We start from the raw sequence: 22,187 nt of genomic DNA on the forward strand, positions 1-22,187 counted from the left end.
CCAAATATAAACAAGATCGTGTTTTCCTTTTTAAAAAACCCACAACATCAGCACCCCCCAAAACACCCTTCTGTTGCCCAGACTATGGGCACCGAGAAGAGATGTGAATTCTTGAGCCCTGGAAGAAGACGCGGCACAAAGCGGCAGTGAATGAGTAAAAGGAGGCCGTGCATTCTCGAAGGGTTTACTGTGTGTGCGGGCACCGTGCGCAGGGCCCCGTGGGAATCATCTGTCTTGTCTCCAAAGCAACCCTCTGGACCAGCTGATACCATCATCTCCCTTATAGGGAAGAGGGAAGCGCAGCTCAGAGAGTTCAAGGGCCTCCCAAGGCGACCCAGAAAAGGGCAGAGCGACGGACGTGAATTCCAGTCCGCCGGGCTCCCAGACCTGTCCCGGTGCCACCTCCCCCAAGGGAAACAGGCCAGGGAGGCGTCCATGCGTGTTTGTGCTGAAGGCAGAGGACACTTCCTCCACGCAGGGCTCACTTCCCTGCCCTAGGCAGGGGCCCGAATCAAACGTTCTCTCCGCACTTCTGATCGTTGGCATCGTAAAGAAAGCTCGAGGAGGCAGATGCCCTGCTCTGCCGCAAGTGCAGCTCTGATGCTAGGCAGTGCCACGGCCACAGGCTCAGCCGTCCGACTCACCAGTTCCTTGGGCCTCATGTTATAGAGTATCCTCTCGGCATTTTCACTGTCGTGCCTGCTCTCCATGATGGCCAGGAGCAACTTGGATGCGTTGTTCTAATTGGAGACACAAAGGGAGGAAGAAATGAAGAGGAGCGTCTGGGGGCAGCTGGCCTGAACCATGGGTGACCAGCTGCTGCGTCCTGGCTAAACAGACACTCTGCCCCACGGCAGGGCATGGGTCAAGAGCATCACCAGACTGAGAATGTGCCACTTGATGCCCCAAAAACATGCCACAGAAACTACCTGGGGTCAAGGAGGCACCTCTTGGTTTGGGCACAGCTGCCCCCTTATGTCACTTGGTCCAAGCCCTAGCGGACATTTAAACATGGGTTCTGTGGGTACACTGGGACCCTCATCATAACAGTGGCCAGGAAGCACCTGATACATAGACCCACGACGCCTCCGGGGGGTGGGGAGTGGTTACAAACACTGTGATTCAGCCTTGCAGGTCAGAGGAGGCAGGCAATTCAGGTAATTCCCGCCCCCGTCCTACAACAGTGCTCTCAGCTCTCATGACCCCTACTATTATCATGAGATACAGCGACGCCAGTTAACAAAAGTGACCCAAGGGAGCACCATTCTCATGCCAAACCATAATTTCCCATTACGTTCAAAGTTTTCATGTGCCCACACCCTGTACTTCTTGACCTGAGCTCATTTTAGGCCCCGGGCCTAGGATCATCCATATGTTGCTTCACGTATAGGACTCGAAAGTTGTTGTTTTGGTGAGAGGGGGCAGTATTTTTTTTTCTCCCCAAGCACAGATCACAGCAGTTCCATCGGGTTGTTGTGCTGTCAAAAGGTGGCTTTTCACAGAGCAGAAATTTCTATAATAACCTTCAGGTTACCAGATGAGTGGTTGAAAAAGCCACTGAAATGCTGATGAGGAATGCATGAAATTCTCAGTTTATTTCAGGCTCTCATCATATATGTTCTGATAAATGGTAGCCAGGGAAGTGAGCTTGAATGATGTTCAAGTCCCTTCTACAACACGATTTGTCAAAGGAGTTAAAAACAGCCCCCCCCCCAAAAAAAAATCCACTTAAACCATACACCCAAACCATCTATTAGTTTGGACACTCATTTTGAAATACTAAAATAAAATAAAAATAACTGTGCAATTCCTGTGGGCTTCTATGTTACCACCTTCCCTAATGACCTTTCTGTCCTCCGGCACCACTGAGGCCATAAATACAGATCGGCTTTTCAGCTAAACCCTGTAGGGGTCCAGGCTCTCCTGTGACAGTGATAAAGTGCCCAGTGCTGCAAACAGGGGCAAGATGGGAGGGAAGATCTCAACCTGCCCCAACATGGAACAGGTGAAAAGGAAGTGTGCTCAGTAAGGCTAACATTTTGAAATATACTTTAGACACCAGGATGGAGCTGCAAGTCTGATTCTCAGAATTGAAACTTTGGACTCAGAGAATCTTTGGAAGCCCTAAGATAAGTGAGGGGCTTTTTGTTCATTTGTTTTTACTTTTTAATATTTTTTAAAATTAATTTTCTTGGTACACTCAAGAAATCAACATCAGGAGTAGTGGATTCAGCTTCTCAAACATCGCAGAGGCTGGCTTGTAAACCCAGCAGCTTAATCACCTTGAAGTCACTGCTTCAAGGTGCTTAAGCTTGGTCACCCCATAAAACTATTTTGGTATCAGAGGGAGTCAGCATGTCAAGGGTGCTTCTACATCAGTCATCTGTCATCCACTGTTTGTACACGATGCAAAGAAACTCATCAGAGGCCCAGAGGCACGATTATGGACAGTTTAACTCTCCTTATTTTAACCCAACATTTATGAACCACCCTTCTGCTAAAATCAACCACAGAACAGAAAAAGGTGTTCCCGGATAATATAAAAGGTCAACTTGTTTTTGGTCCTAGATAGTTTTTAGCTGTACTATTCTTCAACTGGCCCTTTCTCCTCAATGGGGGAAAGATGAGAGACCACAGAGGGAATGGAGTTTCCATTCTTTCTCCGTCTGCGGCTTTCAGAATCAAGGCTGCTAGTTCTTGGATGCTGTTCGAATTTCTTTCTCAGCTTTGAGTGATGATTTCTCATTCCATGTGACCTGTGAGTTGAAAAGCTGGTATCCTGTCTTGGGACAGGAAAGGAAAGACTGAAGTTCTGCCTTTTACTCAGAACTTGCAACGTGGATCATTCATTTACTTTAAAAGAACTGTCTTTAGTAGTTAGTTTCAAGGCAGTGACCACGTCGCGTGCACAGGCAATACACAAAAGGGTTTCCAGATGCTACTGTCTTTTGCTTTCAATTCCTACTTGCCTTCAGTTCTAATACAAGGTCCATCCTCTTCTTTCCCAGAGGGTTGATGTCATTGAGGATGAGCGCTGTGATGATGTCAATGCCATTGGACTCATGGGTGGCTATGCAGTTCTGAGGAAAGAGACACATGCAGACATTACACAAACGCTGGTCGTAGATCAGACGTCACAGGCCGACAGGCTCAACTACAATTTCAGCACAATGCTTGCCAGTCCCAGTAATGTCTCTAGGGGAGAGCAGCAAATTTTCCGTGAGAAAGTGGTAAAAATAAAAGACAGATGAAAGTCTCTAGTTTCAGAATTAACAGTAAACAGTAGGAAAGTCCCCATGCACTGTAACTGATAAATTGGCCGCGTCTAATCCAAACAGTGCGGTGGGCTTTTGTTCTTAAGGGAAAATATGGTGTGTGACTGATTCTGGGTCCTGAGCGCTGTTTTCCCCTTTAGAAGTGTGTTGCATTCTCTCTACATCGCTCGGTTTTCGTACTGCACACTTTTGCTTAAGGCTTAAGTTTGGAAAGCAAGTTTTAATTCACGTAATATCAGAATTAATCACCTTCCCCCAGGTAAGATCCCCATTTGCAGCAGAATTCACCCCAGTGTGCTCCTTTTAACAGGCCTCTGTTTGGCAGAAAAGCCATCTTGAGGTTATAAAGAAATTCACTTAGATAAAGCCTCTCCCCCAAAGCATGTTGTAATTTTTTTGTTCCTTTTCACTTTACCTCAAACCACCCCATTGGTCCCATCAGGAAGCCTGGAGACGAAAGTGGATCTAACAAAATGCTAGCTTCGTAGTCACGGACAACTAAGACGAGATTTTTTAATATACAGCAAGTGGTCCCTCTTGTAAGCCGTTCTTCTCTTCTGAGTGAAGGTTCTGGCCTTGCTTCCCAAGTGACACAGCATGTCATACCTTTCCTGGCCACTGGGTTTATAATGGGCCGTTTAAGCACTGGCCTACCCCCTCCAGCCAGGATACAGCTATAATTTGAGCTAAAAGTCATACTCATTCTAGCATCAGTGCAAAACCACACGAAATCTGCAAGACGTCATGGATAAGCAATGACTCTACTCAAGAAACTATTGGGTTCCACTCCAAAAATATACTTCTCGAGAAGCGTTAAGTCAAGACTAACGGAGTCCTTCTCTCCTCTGAACGTCTGTGGTGTTAAAGTCTCAATCATACGTTTTTCTCATATTATTTTCAAGTTGTCTCATATACAGCAAGGTTTTTCTCTCTAGTTAGGTTTAAACCTCCTTCCATGAAGTAGCCCCTTTTTGAGTCTTTCCTAATATTTGAAATAGAGCCCAGTCTCCTGGTCATATTCATTTGACTCCAACTTTAATACGCATCGCTAGTCTGGAACATTATAAAGCTTGGTTGCTCCTTCCTCACTGCTGGGAAAAGGCCTCCAGTCCTACTGAATCCCTAGGTCCCTAGGTAGACGCTGTATGACTTCTGAACTCGTCCTTGTCAACAACGTTTCAAAATGATAAACTTTTTTTTCCACCCCCAAATGCAAATGGATTTACCTGGTTCTCATGGCAAGGTCCTTGACAGTACTCGGTCAGACTTTCCAGGGTTTGGTTGATGAGGGCCACGTTCTTTTCGTTGATATAGAGTCCAAGAAGACCAAGACCCCCCGTGGTACTTCCACAAATACAGTCCAGAAACTGCAGCGTCTCACATACCAAATTGTAGTTGGTCTTGTTATTTTGGCAACGAAGGAAGTTCTGCAGTTGGGCAGTCCCCAGGTTGGGGGAACAAAGGCAAAGAGAAGAGGGAAAAGGTCACTCATTCTGCCCTTTTGATGGTATGTAATTGGTTGGGGCCTGGGATCGAGCAGCAATTACGCAGAGAGATGCAGTGTTGGGTAGAAGAGAAGAGTCAGTCAGCCCCCATGACGGTCAACCGTGGACACGGTCTATGGCAATGGCTGCAAACACTGTGGCCTGTTCTCCAAGGTGCTTTTGTATGGGATGCAGGGGAGGAGGGCTCCTCTCTGACAACCCAGTTCAGACTCCAGTAGCCTTTTTTAAGTTCTCATTTCTTTCTTTTCCGCCCTAGCCCACCTCCCCACCCATCACATGTTAAGTTCAGAGTCTTCTGACGCTTCCAAGGACAGTAGTTAATGTTTAAAACATGATGCTGTGGTCTGGATGCTGAATGCCCAGAACCTAACACTGAGGATAGTGCATCACAGAATAAAGTGTTACAGGCTGGGCTTAAGCCCACTGCCATGCTGGGAACCTGGCTTATCTTGTTTGGCCACTTCCGTTATTAAAGGAAGGAACAAAAGCGAGTAAATGTGTGTGTGCTTGTGTGCAGGTGCCCGAGTATGGACACTCCAGGTAAGCTTGCAATGCTAACAAGAGACATAACAGCAGGTAATTTCTCAACAAAGTCAAGCAAGCCACATTCAACCACCTCATAACACAGAGCCTATTCTGATGCAGAGGAGTTGTTTTCGTCATAGACTCCAGTAATCTCTTCTTAAAAAGAAGGGAAGATTAACCACAGATATTCTTTTGGGCATAGTTATAAAAGTTACACATGTTTACTGTAGAAAATTGTATCTTTTTAAAGTAAAAAGATATAATCAAAAGATAAAACGAATGTTAACTTTTGACCTGGTAATTCCACTTCTATCACTATTCACAAAGTACGTACTGGATGTTTGCTACAGCACTGTTTGAGAGAGAGGAGAACTGGAAACAAGCTAAACGCCCATCAGTTGGGAAGTAAACAAATGATAGTGTATCAACATCATTTAATATCACAAGCTGGAAACACTGAGGTAGGTCCATACGTGCCAATATGGAAAGATCTCTAGGACATACTGTTAAGTTAAAAAAACAAAAAGGCAAATAGCAGATTAATATGTATCCAATGCTTCCATCCAAATATACAGAGAAAGGTCAGGAAGGATACAGTCCAAACCAACAGTAGTTCTCTCTGGGTAGAGAAGTGGGAATGGGTAGAGGGACTGTTTTTTTAAACCAAACACTTATTTTCATTTAAACCTTCATAGAATATATTCATGCACTCCTTGTGTAATTAAAACATCCATAAATGCCCAGATTAAAAGCTGGTAATCAAGTTTATGCTCGACTCATCCTCTAAATAACGCCCCCCCCCCCCCACCCCCACCCCAAGTTAACCTTAGGCCCTTCTGCTCGAGCCTTCCTGACTAGTCTAGAAATTGCACAGTCACTCAGGTCCAGGTGGGAGGTGGAGGAAGGACAGGTGATTTGAGACCACGTGGGCTTTCGTAAGGTGACTATTTTTCTAAGGGTCACAGGAAGCCAGAGGAGGGTTCTGCGGCCATTTCTTGCTCCAGCCCCTCAGGGAAGATGCGACCCGTTCGAGGGCCTGGCTGAACCCCTCAGCATGCAGTGGTGGAGTGAAGGAGTATTCAGGAAGAGGGCAGGAGACGGCCAGGCTAACCTAGGCTCAAATTCACAGCATGGCTCTCGAGGCCCCTTTGCCTCTCCAACTCCTGTGCCATCATTCCTGCCACGTCCTGCCCCTCCCCACCTCTGCTCAGTGATGTGGCCACTCCCACCATGCCCCTCCCTGTTCACGGACATCATCTGTCCCGCCGTGCTCCTCTGTCTGGCAGCAATGGACTTCTTCCTTCTCTTTAAGCACCCTGCATTCTCTCATCTCCGGGGCTTCAGCCCCACTACTCCCTCTGCCTGTCACTCCCCGCCTCCCTGTCTCCACCCTGATTAACTCCTCTTCCTTCAGGATGGCGTCTCAAGTCACTTCTTTCAGGAAGCCCTCCATCCTGACTCCAGTGAGACTGGAGCACCAGCACTGGTGACCGGCAACCAGCACAGGGACTGGCTCGTGCCATGGGCTTCATAAACACTGGCTGAAGTAGCTGAATTAAGTTGGATGAAGGAAAGGGGACTTGGGAAGTCATCAAGGCCGACCTGTGACATGTTTCAGACTCCCCAGAAAGGACGGTGGGCTGCCCTTTCTTGAAAGCCTCTCCCATTTCTCATGGCCTTTGCAGAGTGTCTAGCCAGAATCTCTCCTTCCTAACTCAGTTCCATTTTCTCTTGTTCTCTACAAACACAAAGGCGTGCCACTCGCTAAAGGCCCATGGGAACTCTTTCTATGCTCAAGGAATAGAGTTCACCCATAGCACATACCACCCACCCAACCTGGTCCAGACTAGAAAAGTCCTGTTCTTTTTGTGGTCTTCCTTGGAGGGCCAGGGACCAAGTCAAGATGGGTAGTTGAAGGAAATCAAAGACCTCAAGTCTGTGCTTAAACAGACTTCAGTGGAGAGAGAGCAGGACCTGTATTCCTTAACCCAGGTGAAAGGCAAAGCCAGCCTCTCAGGGGAAGGTTCAAAAGCACACGGAAAATGGTTCAAAAACAGTCCTTCCCATCAAATTTCTCGCTACTGTGAACAAAGCTTGCTTAAGGCAGCAACTGCCCATTCAGCAAAGTCAAACTCAGTGGCTTTATCGCTACTGAACATTTACCAACAGGAAAGTTAAGGTTCTAAATATGACAAGAAACTCTGGGCAATTTCAAAGGGCCAGATTCCTTCTCTCTCTGGGCTTATCTGCACTTCCTTATACCAGGGAGCTGATAATTCTCTCCTCGTGAGAATGTCTTCTCCCTCGGATCCACGAGGAAACCCTGACCCAGAGATCCACCACTGGTTCCAGAAAACTGCCAAGAGGGTGGCATACAGAGTAGTTGAATCCCACTTAAAGCCATCATTTTGAGAACTGGATTCCTACAAATATGATCGTATCAGAGCAATTTTATTACTACCTCAGTGTGCCTGGCTTAGTGCGAGTCTGTAAAGGTGAGTGCAGCCTTCCTCCTTGTGAACCCCTGATCCAGATCACGGGTTTTCCAGCCACTCCCTGCAAAACCCTGGAGGACCCCAGGAATGCCCCAGCTCTCAGGGCTCCTGCAGGTGAGGGAGGAAAGGAAAGTTCTAGCACTCTGTCGTTTCTACTCTGAACAAAGCAGCTTTGTTCTCATCTCCCTTACCATGTACATTTCTGCCTAAGATGTTCGAATGGAGGATTCTGCAGCCCCAAACAGTTAAAACCACTGGCGTTATAGAACCTTCAAAGGTTAAGTTGCTACGTTTAAAAAATATATATATTGAAATATACTGTACACTCCCTCTCCCTCCGATACCACTGTTTCTGGCAGAGTGGCGTATTAGAGAATGTTGTTTTGGAAGGACTCATTAAAAGGGGCTTCTGCCCATGGGGTTCTTAGGGAATTCGTTCAAAGCAGAGTTTTGCAAAGAGCTAAGGCACAAAACAAAAACTGTGAAGACTTCCCCATAAGAAGGGGTGAATTCGTACAATGGGAGGCTCCCTCTGCTTTCCCAGTGGAGGCTGGGTGTGCTGTGAAGATGGCAGGTCAAGGGGGCGGGCGGGAGGTAGAACAGGTCCATGAAACCAGAGCCATGTCCAGGAACCAAGCACATCAGGACCGGCCCTCTGACGTTCATGGATGGACTCTACTCAAGGTAGCCTTGTGTTCTGTTGGCTCAGAACTCAGCAGACATCAGCTCCTCTGGGAAGCCTTCCTGGACCCAGTTTACTGTGCTGGTTCTCCTGCTCTGAACCCACAAAACCCCTAAGATGACACGACTGTAGCACTTATCACACTGCACGGCAGTTTCCCGCTTGCCGAGTGGCTCCTGTCCTAGATGCGCAGCTCTGTGAGGAGAAGAGGGGGGGCGGTCTCCATCACCCCCAGGGCAGGGCACAGAGCCGGGTACTCGCCGAGATGAGGAGATCAACACACATATGCATAGTCTCAACCGACTTTTCCTTTGGAGCCCGAGGTTGGTGGAAACCAGTAACACTGGTATAGGGGAACAATGTAGGGCACTGGCCACCAAGTTCAGCCTAGAAATCGCCCCAGCAGCAGGGTAGGGCCCCCATCCACAAAGACACCACAGTCGAGCTGTAGGCTTTGTTTTCTTACTGGCGGGACAGACTGGTTTCCCGTGGCGTCGCTCACACTCCCTTGGCCTGTCTCCCCGGTGATGAACGGTGTAGACACGGTAGGTGGAGCAGACACAGTCCGCCTTCAGACAGAGGAACACCAGCCAATGAGCCAGTAACCAGACCCTGGACCTTTGGGTCACGAGGGCTTTGTCCACCCACTGATCTTGGCATCCAGGCAAGTCAGGCCAGTGCATCAAGGGCCGACGTGTTCTATGTCCAAAGTAGGAATGTTTGAGCAACAGGCAAGAAAAACAGACTCACAGCCAAGATCCCACACTCAGACGTGGTCAGGGATGAAGCTGGGAACGTCAGGGGAGGAAAGGAGTGGGCAGCAAGGCAGAGAAAGAGCCTGAAGTCCCTGCGTGGCGGACAGTGGAGCTGATGGAAATCCCTTCATTTTGAAATACGGCCCAGATTTGGCTGGTTGATGACCTTGGATCTAAATGCTTTTTTTAAAAATTTTATTTAATTTTTTATTTTTTTTTTGGCCGTGCCACGAGGCATGTGGGATCTTAGTTCCCTGACCAGGGATGGAACCCGTGCCCCCTGCAGTGGAAGCACGGAGTCTTAACCACTGGACTGCCAGGGAAGTCCCTAGATGCTTTTTCAAAGCCCAGGCTCTTCGGACCCATTTGATTGAAAACAAAAATCAGCACAGTAAGTATTAATACTGCAGACTTCACCCACTTCCATTAAATTGTTCTGTCTTACTGCTTAACAATATAATTTCTTACTCAACTTAGCCAGGGAGAGAATCTGCAGCAGATTTTAAGTGTTAGCGATTTCCGGTGGTGGCACCAAATGGTCTGGCCACAGCTAACATGTGAAAGGCCATCAAATCACCTGGTGGGTAAAGTCAGCAGTACAAATATTTCAAGGCTGCACCTTCCCCTTGCTATGTTTGGACTAGAATTATTTTCTTTTCAGAGCATCACGATTCAAATAAAACTACCCCCACCAATTTATTTATTTTAGGAGAAAACATTCTATCTTAGAGGAGTTCAGACACACTTTTCCTGTTCATCCTCATCCGTTTTAGGCAGAGAGGGGTGTTTTCCCCAAGAGTCAGCAGCAAAACCAGGAGAAGGCCAAGGACCCGGTGCTCTAGCATGCTTCTCCTGGGCAGAGACAGCTTCCACAGATCTGTGTCCACTCAGAACAAAGAGGGTATCTCTGGAACCCACCCTTGGCCCTTCCCGAAAAGCCTTTGCTGTTGGGGAAACTCTGCAAGGAAGAAAACGCCCTCCGTCTTAATGCGGTGGTTGACAGCACAACCTCTACCCACCAGACTGCCTGGGTTCAATTCCAAGCTCTGTACTCCCTAACTGGGTCTTGTGCATCTTGGTTTCCTCATCTATAAAACAAGTGTTATAATACAGGCAACACTTAGCATCCAGGATCATCTAAGTGCCCAATAAGCCTGGCCATTGTTATCATCCCACGACAAAAAAAAAAGTGAACAAAGGATTTCTGGAATAATCAATCAGTTCAACAAATATTTTTGAACATTTGTGTAAAACGCCAGAAAGCCACTTCATTCATTCAGCCAAGAAATATTTGATTAGAACATTCTATGTACCAGATTCTGTTAAGTCTAGTATATTTAATCATCCACCCCTCCATCCAGTCAAGTTTTACCTGTGCACCTATGTATCAAACGGCGGCAGGCTACCAGATACACACACACACAGAGGCACATACACACATATAACAAACACGTGTGAAGCGGGTGGCAACTACACTGCTGAGCATGAGATCTGGTCCCCGTCCCCGTGGAGACAGTGGGGACGACAAGACAAACACTTCTAGTGCCCAGACGTGGAGAACCATGCTGGGTCCTCAGCTCGAAGAGACGGGCTGAAAGGAGAGGAGCTGAGATGTCACAGTAAGCGGCGGCAGCTGTGAGGAGCTGGGACCCCCCGCTGCCCCCCGGCCCTCACCTGGAGGTCCCGGTTGTGGTTTTCGCACAGGAGCTGCAGGAAGCGGAGGATGGGCTGCATGATGGTGATGACCGCGCTCATCTCCAGGTCGTCCTTGGTCTTGTCTGCTGTGGCCTGGGCGCCCTCGCCTGGCTGGTAGTGATCGTCGGGGTCAGCCTCCCTTCTGAAGGTGGTGAAGGCTTTCCTGGTGGCGGCAGAGGCCTCCAGGAGCTGATCCCGGACCTCTTCCGTTATCTGTGTCGTGGGCTCTTTGGCTAGAACGCAAATGTAAGACGGTCAATGCTGCCGAATCCCAGGAACACCAATCACCACGCCAAAGATGACGCTCAGAGACCTAAGTTCTGGAATTCACCCGAGAGTCTCTCAAGGTTGGCAAAACGCTCCAAGAAGGCACCATCTTCTCTCACCTCTTAGGATTAAAAGTAAGTGGAGCCCTTCCAGGTTGCTGGTGGCTCTAACATGTCACCTACACTTGCTCTGTGGTTCAGAGGAAAAGCAGTAGAGGTTCTGTCAACCTCATACATCTATGACTCTGGGCCTCAGCTTCCTCATCTGTAAAATGGGAAGAACATTAGTGACGTCTTCCTCTAGAATGTTCCTGAGACAGTCAACATAAGCTAAGCAAACTGTAATTACTGTTCTTATACAACAATTGATGGAGCCCTTTACTAAGCCCCAAGGCACTGTGATTAAGCACTTGATGTTTATTACCTCATCGAATCTTCAGAGTAACCCTGTAAGGTAACCAGGCACTAGAGTTAGGAGCATTAGACTCTGTAGCCAGACTGCCTGGGTTCAAATCCTGGCTCTAGAACTTACTAGCTCCATATCCTTACTAGCTCCATATCCTACAAGTTAATTACCATCCCTATGCCTCAGCTTCCTCATCTGTAAAATGGGGATAACGATCTTATCGATTTTACAATGTCGACTTGAGTTCTAAATGAAGTAACACATGTAAAGGACTTTGGACAGTGCCTGGTTCATAGAAAGCACTCAGTAAATGTGAGCCTTTCTTCTTTTTCTTCTCTTTATCCCCATTCTAGACCAGTGGTGATCAACTAGGGATGATTTTGACCCCATCTCCACCCAGGGGACGACAGGCAATATCTGGAGAGATTTTAAGGTGGGGGTGGGCTACTGGTATCTACGGGGTCAAGGCCACATATGCTGCTAAACAGCCTGCAATGCACAGGGCATCCCTGCTAGCAACGAATTCTCCAGATGTCCCACGTGCTGTGGCTGAGAAACTCAGCTCTAAACTTAAAAAAACGAGACTCAGACCTATTCAAGGCCATTTGACTCCAACACTTTTGGGTCTACCCACTCCCCAGTATAACTTCTCTTCAAGGGGGATAATGGATAAAAAGCTTTATGAACTTTCAAATATTTCAGAAAATAAGGGAGGATTAGCTGACAAAGGACGACAGCCAGTTTTAAAGTGCGTATTCCACAACTTTCTCTAACATTACATGGAAATTACAGGAAAAGATTATTAATGGATTTCCTGCCAATAAAACCTTGAGTTTGACAAAGAAGAATGTATGTTAGTTTATTAAACAGTGGGAGGAGCTTCCAAAGCAGCAGGAATTCAGTTCAGGTTACACAGGAAGAATTATATCACAACCGGATTGGTTTTCTTCTTGTGAAAGCCCCAGTCAGAAAACAGTCTGGAGTCTAGAAGTCGTGTAAAAACTAAAGGAAAACCAGGCATTCCTCCCATGTTCACAATCCAGCTGACTGAAGAGCTGCATGCAGGGGAGCATTTACCTTTTTTCCGTGATGGGGCGTCCCTGTCTACCTCGTCATCTTTCTTTTTATTTCCCAAGTCACTGGTGTTCACTGTCACCGTTGCCTTGATTTCTTGCTGGGCCACCTTCATTCGGTCATAGAAGACCTTGAAGAATTTCTCCGACTTCTTATCTTCTGTCAACCGGCAGAAAAAGGAGTGCTGCCAAGGAAAACCCACAGCTTTTTCAACACTGTGACACACCAGTTACTGAATCCCACTCAGGACACCAAAACCTCGTGGAGATCAGAGCCAGACGCAAAACCTCAAAAACGGTCTAACTTTGGACCAGGGTTAAACACTGTTCCATGCACTGTCATTCTCTGGCTTCTACAGCCTGAGGTTTTCTACACAGAGCCTTTAAAAGCAAACTGCCATTCCTTGGCTGAATCAGTCATATAGGCTTGGGAAGCATGCTAAGGGGTGCTGGGCAGATTTCAGCCAATGAAGCACAACCCCCTACACACATATAAATCAACTCCACTAACAATGGAAGCAGAATGCATTTTTGGTGATTGTTGCAGGGCCAGTCATGTGTTTAAGGACTTCTATGAGCCCTCCTCTTTGCAAAGCCTTGTGAATATATACAGATGACTAAGACGTGCTACCTGCCCCCATAGGGCTCCGTACCAGGTTAGCATGACACGCCCATAAAGAGGGCGTAAACGCGTAAAACGTGCTCCAGAAGCTACACAGACAATTATATTATAGAAGCTCAGAGCTGGCAAGGATGACATTGGGCTGGAGTGATCCCAAAATTGTCGTGAAAAAGGTGATTTTCGAATCAGGTTTTAAAGGGCAGGTAAAAGGTGGTTAGATGAAAAAGCTAACAATTAACGACAGGTAGCTCGCGTCTTGAATACACATTTGTTTCTGGACCCACTGCAAGCAATGGTATACATTGTTGGTATAAAAACACAATATGGTATCTCAACTTCATTTGTGAGCATTCTCTTTTCACCCCTTTACAAATACCACGCTGTTGTGAATTATTTACATAAAAATACAATACGGTCAATTTCCAGAGGAATAAAACAAGGCTCCAAACAATATATTTGCTTCTCCCAGTTGGAGCTTTCTGCCAATTTCATATCCTCCCCCATTTGGAAAGATGGCACTTCCCTACAGAAGGTAACCCTAGGCTGGCAATTACAGAAAAAAAACATCTTACCAGCCTCGTGAAGCCCCTTAACTGCTCCATCTCTCACCCCGCCACACCCAGTGCTTGATTCAGCACCTGCCCCCGCCCTGAGGGCCACCATGTTTCCATCTGCCAACATGCAACTTCAGTCACTGTGACCCTTCTTCTAGCCACTAGCCCATATGCTACCCTGACAAATATCTGCCTCATTGGCCCACCAAGCTCTTCTTGATTGTGCCCTTTCTTTTCCCTCTCCCTGTTCTTCTTTCTCTCTGGTTGTTTCTTACATACAACACAGGATCCAGCCTTCCTACTTGTGCTCTCTGGCTCTGTCTTTTCTCCTCCAGCCACTCCCAAATGCCAGTTTACAAGTCACTGCCTGCCTCCTGCTCGGCCTCATCATTCCGTGTGTCACTGAGTCCTCCAACCCTCCCACTCTGTGAACCAAGCTCGAGTCTCTAGTGTGCTCCACTGCCCTTGACTTCCCTCTGTTTTCTTTTAGGCTTCGATTTGTCCATCCGTCCATCCACTATTTACCGTGCACCTGTCATGAGTCAGGGATTACGCCCATTATAGGAGAAACAATGCTGAGCAAAAAGAGGCCTGCGCCCCATGAAACTGGCGGCTTGGTAGGAAAAAGACACAGTCATTCAACAGTCACCCTAATGACTTTCACTAAAATAGTCTTTTAACCACTGACTCAACAGAGTGCTGGCAAACAGTAGCAGACACTCAGCGCCACTGCCCTGTTCTTCCTGGCTCTTCCTATGGCTGGAGGGCCCTCATCTTTCAGTCACAGCATTAACATCACCGACTCAAGAAAACCACCCCTGACCATCCTACTAACGCAGCATCCATGCCAGCTGTTTATTCTCACATGCTCTATTTTATTCTTCACAGCAATTGGCCCCTGAAACGACACTTGTATTTACTGTTCACCTACTTACTGTCTGTCTTGGGCAGAGTGTAAGCTCCAAGAGGGCAGGAGCCTCACCTATATGGTTCACAGCTGTCGTCAGAACACCCAGAAGAGGCCCAGCGCACAGAAGGCGCTCTATAACGATTTGATGAAAGAATGAATACAACCCAACACTTTATGGCTCCACTTGACTCGCTACCCCCGCCATCAGACGCTACTTATATTCAGTGGCCGCGGCAGAAATAAATTCCCGCCATACTGTAGATTATTTCTCATATCCTCTAACGCGAGAAACCAAGTTCCAACTGTTCGCTTCTTTGAGAGCCAGTGCTTCCGCAGACAAACGAGAGGAGATGTGCGGGGGACGAAGACCTCAACCCACAGCCACCTAAATACAGTGATTACATTTTCCACCAAGGGGCGTCACACAGCATCTCACGCACACGGGGCAATGAACTTCAGTTGCTGCCCCTTAGGTCTCCTCATGGCATGGAGGCAACTTAAAAAGCATCCTTGGACACTCCGGTCATTCAAGAAAACAAGTGCACTTTAAGTAGATAAGTAAATAAATAAAGAACCAAAGCCTGCCATCTGTCATCGGTAAGAGTGCAAGAGTACACACCCACCCATCACCTGCTACAAAGGCACTGCTTCACGTCTAGCTGGTTAACCCAGCCCCTGTCACCTGACAGGGTCAGGGCAAGGACACCTCTTATAAAATGAGAGAAGGGCAAGGCACCGAGGATTACAGGCTTCTACATATGTTTCCGCAACGGCCAGTATATTTATTTTGCACTGTTTATAACAGTCCCCGTCGCTCAAGGATTTGAAGCTGCTTTATAAACAGAACGTGGTCAAGAAAACAGTCGAGTGGACAGCGGGGTACGGTGACATGAGTAAGCACAGAAAACCGACATCAAGCAAGGATGGGGGCTGGAGGAGGGGAGAGGTGATTCCGGGAGTCTTGGGCTCGGCACCGAGGCACCCGGCCGTCAAGCTGAAATGAGAGGCCAACTCCATCACACCTCTTAGTAAGAATCAAGAGGAGAGATACCACCAGTGCTTCGAAGGGAGGAAACGTCTCTTAACGGAGGGGTTAGTAGGGCAGGCTTTCCGGTTGGACCTCCTGGGTTCAAGGCTGGGGTCCCTCATCCACTGGCTCTGTGACCCTGGGCAAATTACTCAACCTCTCTGAACCCACGTGGAAGGGCTGCCAAGGTGCACACAACGTGCTTAGCCCAGTGCCCGCTGACTCTGTTGGTTTCGTACTACCATGACATTAGTATCATGTGAAAACCACACAGCAAAGGCATCACCCAAGCAGCTAAGTGGTGAGAACTGCCAGAGAGACCGGCCTTCGGCTCCACCGCTCACGAGCCAGTGTCACCTCAGAAAGTGACAACGTCTCCGAAACCCAAATCTTCTCATCTGCAAAATGGGCACCATAACAAGGTGTGCCCTTCACAGGTGGTTATGAAGACCTGAGATAATCATAGCGACACTCCCAACGGCTGACCCGACGGGGTGCTGGGAACTTGGGGTGCACCTTCGTGCGTGTCACCTCACACACAGCCCCTGATGAAGCAGTTGTTACTATTACTCCTTTTTGAGATCAGGAGACCCTTTTGGGTCTTTAAGATAATGTGCATCAGGTGTGGAGCATGCCCGAGAAGCCCACACTGTGACAAATGTCGTCTTCCCAGGACGCCGTGAGAGGCACGGGCCTGGGAAGTGGCAGAGCAGCAAGGAGGGGTGACAGCGGGGCTGCAGGGGCCCCAACGGAGAAGCTCACCAGACGCCCTGGAAGGAAGACATCTGGGCTCCAGAGGGGAAGTGCTGGTACCTCGTACGGGAGGAGAAGTGAAAATGGAGGCATGGGGAGGAACTAAGGACCCCCGGTCCCCAGTCAGGGGCTGTGCCGGGGTAAGGCATGGGGGCCGCAGAGCAGGCCCGGGCCAGGGGCTCCTGGAGACCCTCGCTGCCCCTCCCTGGTGCCTGGTGTCATCTGGACTCGGTGAGACCAGGCCCCGCACACGGCTCACAGACCTGTTCATTCCACCTGCTTCCGTCACAATGTGCTCGGAGGACCTGCGGGCGGGAAGGGGTCGCCCTCCTCAGGACTGTTTCCCCAGAAGCGGGTGGGACCTCAGACCAGAGCAGGCGGGGACTCGGCCCCGACCCGCCTCAGGCTCTTCGTGGGCACTGGTCTACCTCCCTCCATGGGCGTATTTCAGTGAATCACACCCCAACCTCCACCCCCAAAACCTAGAGCCAAGAGCCATGGAGAGACTGTTTCACTTCTCCAAACTTTGCACTCCACCCCACCCAGCAGGTTTGAGCACCCACTTCCAAATAAACCTGGCCTAGAGGAGGCAACATTAGTCCCAGGTAAGAGAAAGCAAAATGGGGGGCGGGTGAATGGGAAGTGACTAAAAGGGAAACAAGAGAACTTTCTGGAGTGAAGAAAATGTCTTGATTGGGGTGGAGGTCACACAGGTGTGGTAGAGAGAATAATGCGGCCCCACCCCTGAAAAGATGTCCAGACCCTAATCCCTGGGACTTGTGAATATGTCACCTCACGTGGCAAAGGGGAATAAGGTTGCAGATGGAATTAAGGTTGCTAACCTTAAAATAGGGAGATTATTCAGAGGGGCTAGTGTCATCACAAGGGTTCCTAAAAGCAGAAGAGGAGGGTAGAGTGATATGGTGTGAGAAGGACGTCACTCAGCATCGCTGGCTTTGAAAATGGGGAAGGGGCCACAGCCGAGGGGCCTCTAGAAACTGGGAAAGTCGGGGAAACGGATTCTCCCCCAGAGCCTCCAGAAAGGAATGCAGCCCCGCTGACACCTTGATTTTTAGTCTAGTTAAGACTCATGTCGAACTTGTAAGATAAAAAAATCTGGCTGTCTTAAGCCACTAAGACTTTAGTAATTCGTTACAGCAGCCACTGAAAACAAATAGGCCAGGTATAAACATTTGTCAAATCTGATCAAATTGTACACTTAAAATCTCTACATATTATTGTGTGTAAATCATATCACAATAAAAAGAAAGAGAAGGAAAAAAAAAACTGCTTTGTTACCCGAAGGCTAGAGAACTTTGTCAAGGCTGTCCAGACAAGGGGACACCCTCAGAGGCCATCTCCCCCTGCAGAGGGATCTGCGTCTGCCGCCCTCCTGGCCCATCTTTCTTCACCCTCTGCTTATCTCCAAATCGCATGTGATTCCAAAGCCCTCTTCACATAAGCTGGCTCATCAGCGTTTTAGGAGATTGCCAAGCTAGATATCACCATTCATAAATCCATCACGTTATAGACAGGAGAGCTGGGGTCAGGAGAGGTCAGCTGACGTGTGGCAGAGCCACGCCCGCTCCCTGCCTCTGCACTCAAGGCCCTGTGCACCGCCTGCCTTCTTAGTGATCACACGGAACACCAGCCCCAGTCATCGGCAGGCAACTCCAAAAAAACGAGGGTGGGTTTGGGGGCAGACACAGCGTCAATGCCAACATCACGGACAACAGGTCCACGTTTGGAGTGGCCTTAGGGAAGGAAGCCGGGGTTGGGCCAGGTGAGAAAGTGACCACCTGCAGCGGCCACCTCCATGGAAGCTCTGGGGGACAGAGGTGGGAGGGGGCCCAGGTATGGTCACTGTAAGCCAGGCTTAAAAACAATCCCCACGAAACAGAAAATACGGATCACAGAAGGTTAAAGCTGGAAGCACTCTGTTCCAGACAATTCCAGATGTTTTTCCCAGCAGGGAAACCCTGTTCCTCCTCCGTCGCCTAACACCATCTTCCATAAGGACCCGGTATAAGAGAGATACAGGCAGAACTGCTCAGCCTGAAACACAGCAGGGAGGATGGCCCTCACACCACCGCAACTCCTCCTTGCAACGCCAGGGCTCCACAGAACGCTGTTTGGGAACCACCCATTTAGTCCAGCCCTTCACATTTTACAGAGGGGGAAACGGAGGCCCAGGGGGGAAACAGACATCTCAAGGCCACACAGAGCCCACGTCTCCTGCCTGCTCGAGCCAGTCCCTTTGCCCAGGCTCGGTGGTGGCTGGGTGACACAGCAAGCAGCTTGAATTTCATTCCTGCTCTCAGATAACTGTCGAGCGGACACAGTTTGCCCTCCTCGGGCTGCTTGAGCTGTATGGCGACTTAAGAACTGAGGTCTTAGTTTAAAATAATAAGGAAACCACCCTTTCAGATCACTCTTGGAAATAATAAGAGATCCCTTGATTAGCCTGGCAGCCACCCTCTATGCCCAGCCAAGTCCTTGCAAAGGAACAGAGCGTGATTTATGACAGGTCCACCCAGCTCCTGAAACCAGAGGCGGCCCGAAGTTAGGGGCCAGCAGACAACGGGCAGCTCCTCGGAACAATAGGCCGGAAGCGTGCAGGACGGGGTTGGGGGGAGAAGAATGGGAGCCACGGGGCCTTCGCCATGTGCTGGACATACAACAGGGAAGGTGAGCGAATCAGCACCTTATTGAAAAGCCATCTTCCCCAGAATTCAGAGACTTGGGGGAAGGAGGGCAAAGACAGTCTTGGAACCTTGGAACCCAGAGCCAGCCTGCACCTGCAGGGACACGGGAGGGGCCCTTTCCGAGCATCTCAGATAAAGGAAGTGGCAGCAGCAGGAAGCAGAGGTGGAGGTGATCCAGGACAGGTCTGGCGGGAGAGGGGATGGTATGGGGGGAGCAGTCCCCGGCACGCCTGGGACAGCTTCGAGACTTTGATCCTTCCCCAAACGAGAGCATTTCACCCGGCAGCAGTCCACCTTCTAGAAACCCTCACACTGAGCCTTCAGAGACTCCAGAGAATGAGCTCTTCTATCTGACCGCCCGGTACACAGCCCGTGACATTCACTCTGCGTGCTCACTTATCTGCGGCAGAATGAATTAAGTTCTCAGGCTAAATGCAAGAATTTGGAAAATGTGACTGCTGAACAGTGCTGAATCCTTGTGCTTCCAGGAGCAGATGGAAATTCCGCCCTGGAGTCTTTTTCTCTTTTTACTCTGCCTCTGGCACACGGGGACCTCGGCCTCGGCCCTGGAGTCTCCAGGACTTGAAGGGATGTCCCCAGACAGACCAACCCGTTCCTGTCCAGCTTGTTCAGAGGCTCTGCGGGTGACAGAGTGACAGCAATGGCTACCCAAGTGTGGGGTTTACCTTGTGGGGTTCTCTTCCTATACCTGTGATTAACTGAGACTTCATCACTTCCTGGGGACCCCTGATCTGTAAATTACAGTGAACAATAATTGAAGCCTTCTGATTTGCTTGGCACCTACTTAAGTGCTTTGTATACAGTATCTCATTAACCCTTCTAACTATCCCATGAGGTAGGGGCTACCACTATCCCCACTTTACAGATGAGGAAACTGAGGCTCAAAGAGGTTAAATAACTTGCCAAGTCATACAGCTAGGAAGTGGTGGTGGTGCCCCAGGACTCAAGCCCCACTGGTCTGACACCTCAGCCCATGCTCTCAACGCCCCTGCTTTGTTCAACACCTCTCACCTGAGCAAGAGTGTGTCAAACTCCAAACACCTTTTGGTTTTTTATAATGCACTCCCTACCCACCAGCCCAGGTCTCTCAGCTGCACAGCAAAGAGTCTCACAGACTCTTCTCACAGGAAAGAATAGCCATGGTAGGAACACATGTGAATGCCCCAACTTTCCTGCAAGGCCTGATGCTCTTGTTAATCTCGGCTCCCAAACAAGCCTCTTTTGCTAGTTGAAGCTTTGCCGGGGCTGGGGGTTACAGGTTGTTCACCGAACCACTGCCACTCAATGACCCCCGTAGGTCTTGAGTCCCTTTCTTAGAAACCCATGACAACAATCAAAACCCAAAGATGATGTACCAGGAACCAGGTGATAAAACACACATGCTTTAGGCACAGGAGCCTGGAGAACTGCAAGTCTGGAAACCTGAATTTTAGCCATTGCTCCTCGATAACCAGCTATGTGAACTTGGGCAATTTGCTTAACTGGATTTGTGCCCTAGGTTCCTTATCTGAAAAACATGACTCTTACCACCTGCCTTGTGTGCATCACATGGAGGGGGTCCATCAAGGTTGCAGTTATGAAACACTATGTGAAACGCACTTTGATTACTACGGGAAGCTACTCAAATGCAGGGTGTATAATCTATCAATACCACTTTCAAAGGAAATCAGTTAGCAGGTAAGATAGGTGGATCGACTAATGTGCTGGGTGTTATGTGATGACCAAAGTCTAGTGTCCCCAAAACATCCAAAGATAAACAAGCCCAGCTCGTACTGGTAGGTCACGATGGCCTGTAAATTGACAGCAAAAACACACTGAAGAGCCTTTCCCAGTAACTGTCACAATGAAGGAAGTTACAAAAAAAATCCAGCTGGAATTCCACTAGTTACAGACGCCATTCAGATTCCGTTAGACACAGAGACAAATGTTTTTGCTTCCACTTCTCAAAGTGTAATACACCCGAGGCAGAATGGTGTCAGACCCTCCCCCTGGACAGGCCCAAGCCTTTCAACATGAACTGTTTTTCCAATATCTTCAACTATTCTTGACTTCAGGAAAAGTATGATATTTGAAAAGAATCTAATAATTAGTGAAGAGGGCATTAAGAATCAAACACTCCCCTGGTATAAATGATCACTCACTCTAAGGACATTTTTTTAGCAAGGGTTGATGGGTTTCAACCAGTAAACACCTGCAAGTCTCAGCTCACCAATGTCTCTGAGGATGTTGCCGGCTTCAATGAGTTCAGAAATAATATAAACTTTAAAACAGAAAAGAAGGAAGTGATGAAGTGAATGAAGTATGGGTTGTAAAGGCACTGACATTTCAACTTCATTTTTCTGAAAAGAGTTCCTCCCTCATCCAAACTGTAGAGCCATCTCTTGATAACTCAGACATAAACAGCGTGTTTCAACTCCTGTTTCCTGCCAGGGCTGGACGGAGGCCACCGTCTGCTTATCGCTGATCCCCAAGGCCTGAGAGAGGGGCTGGAGGACAAGGAAGACCAAATTAATCCGGGCACTGGGCTCCAGGGAAGGGCCTGAGCTCCAAGGTCAATACCAAAGCGCTGGATCTTCATGATGCTTTTCAAGGTGAGTTAATTCTGGTTTTAGCAAGCAGCAAAGTCCCACCTGTTCCCTAAGAACCACTTTTCTTCTGAGACCTGAGAGCTTAACACCTCTCCTTACCTGTCCCCCGGGGCCCACAGGAAACAGCACTGGCCAGGAAAGTCTGCCCGATCTGGTAAGCAGTCTGGTCCCCCCTCCCCCGTGTGGATCATGACAGCTTCCCACATACGCATCCATGACACCTCAACCAACAAACTGTACTTCCTAAAAAAAAACTTTTTGAAGGTGTTATCTTACAAAGCCCCTGGATGTGTAGGTAAACTGTCAGCAATAACATCTCTAGCAATATTT

General features: G+C 48.5%; 1 protein-coding gene across 2 annotated transcripts in view; it reads right to left on the bottom strand.

The window, feature by feature from the left end:
• ITPR1 (inositol 1,4,5-trisphosphate receptor type 1) overlaps positions 1–22,187 on the bottom strand; it is a 321,127-nt gene that overhangs the window by 59,458 nt on the left and 239,482 nt on the right. For both annotated transcript variants that reach the window (XM_068559286.1, XM_068559285.1), the window contains exons 42-46: positions 12,682–12,862; positions 10,912–11,165; positions 4,502–4,702; positions 2,970–3,080; positions 645–740 (exon numbers count right to left, since the gene is read on the bottom strand). In XM_068559286.1, coding sequence (XP_068415387.1) covers positions 645–740; positions 2,970–3,080; positions 4,502–4,702; positions 10,912–11,165; positions 12,682–12,862 — 843 coding nt within the window. The remainder of the gene's footprint in view (positions 1–644; positions 741–2,969; positions 3,081–4,501; positions 4,703–10,911; positions 11,166–12,681; positions 12,863–22,187) is intronic.

The sequence above is a fragment of the Eschrichtius robustus genome, chromosome 12, assembly GCF_028021215.1.
Source record: "Eschrichtius robustus isolate mEscRob2 chromosome 12, mEscRob2.pri, whole genome shotgun sequence".
Taxonomy (NCBI): domain Eukaryota; kingdom Metazoa; phylum Chordata; class Mammalia; order Artiodactyla; family Eschrichtiidae; genus Eschrichtius; species Eschrichtius robustus.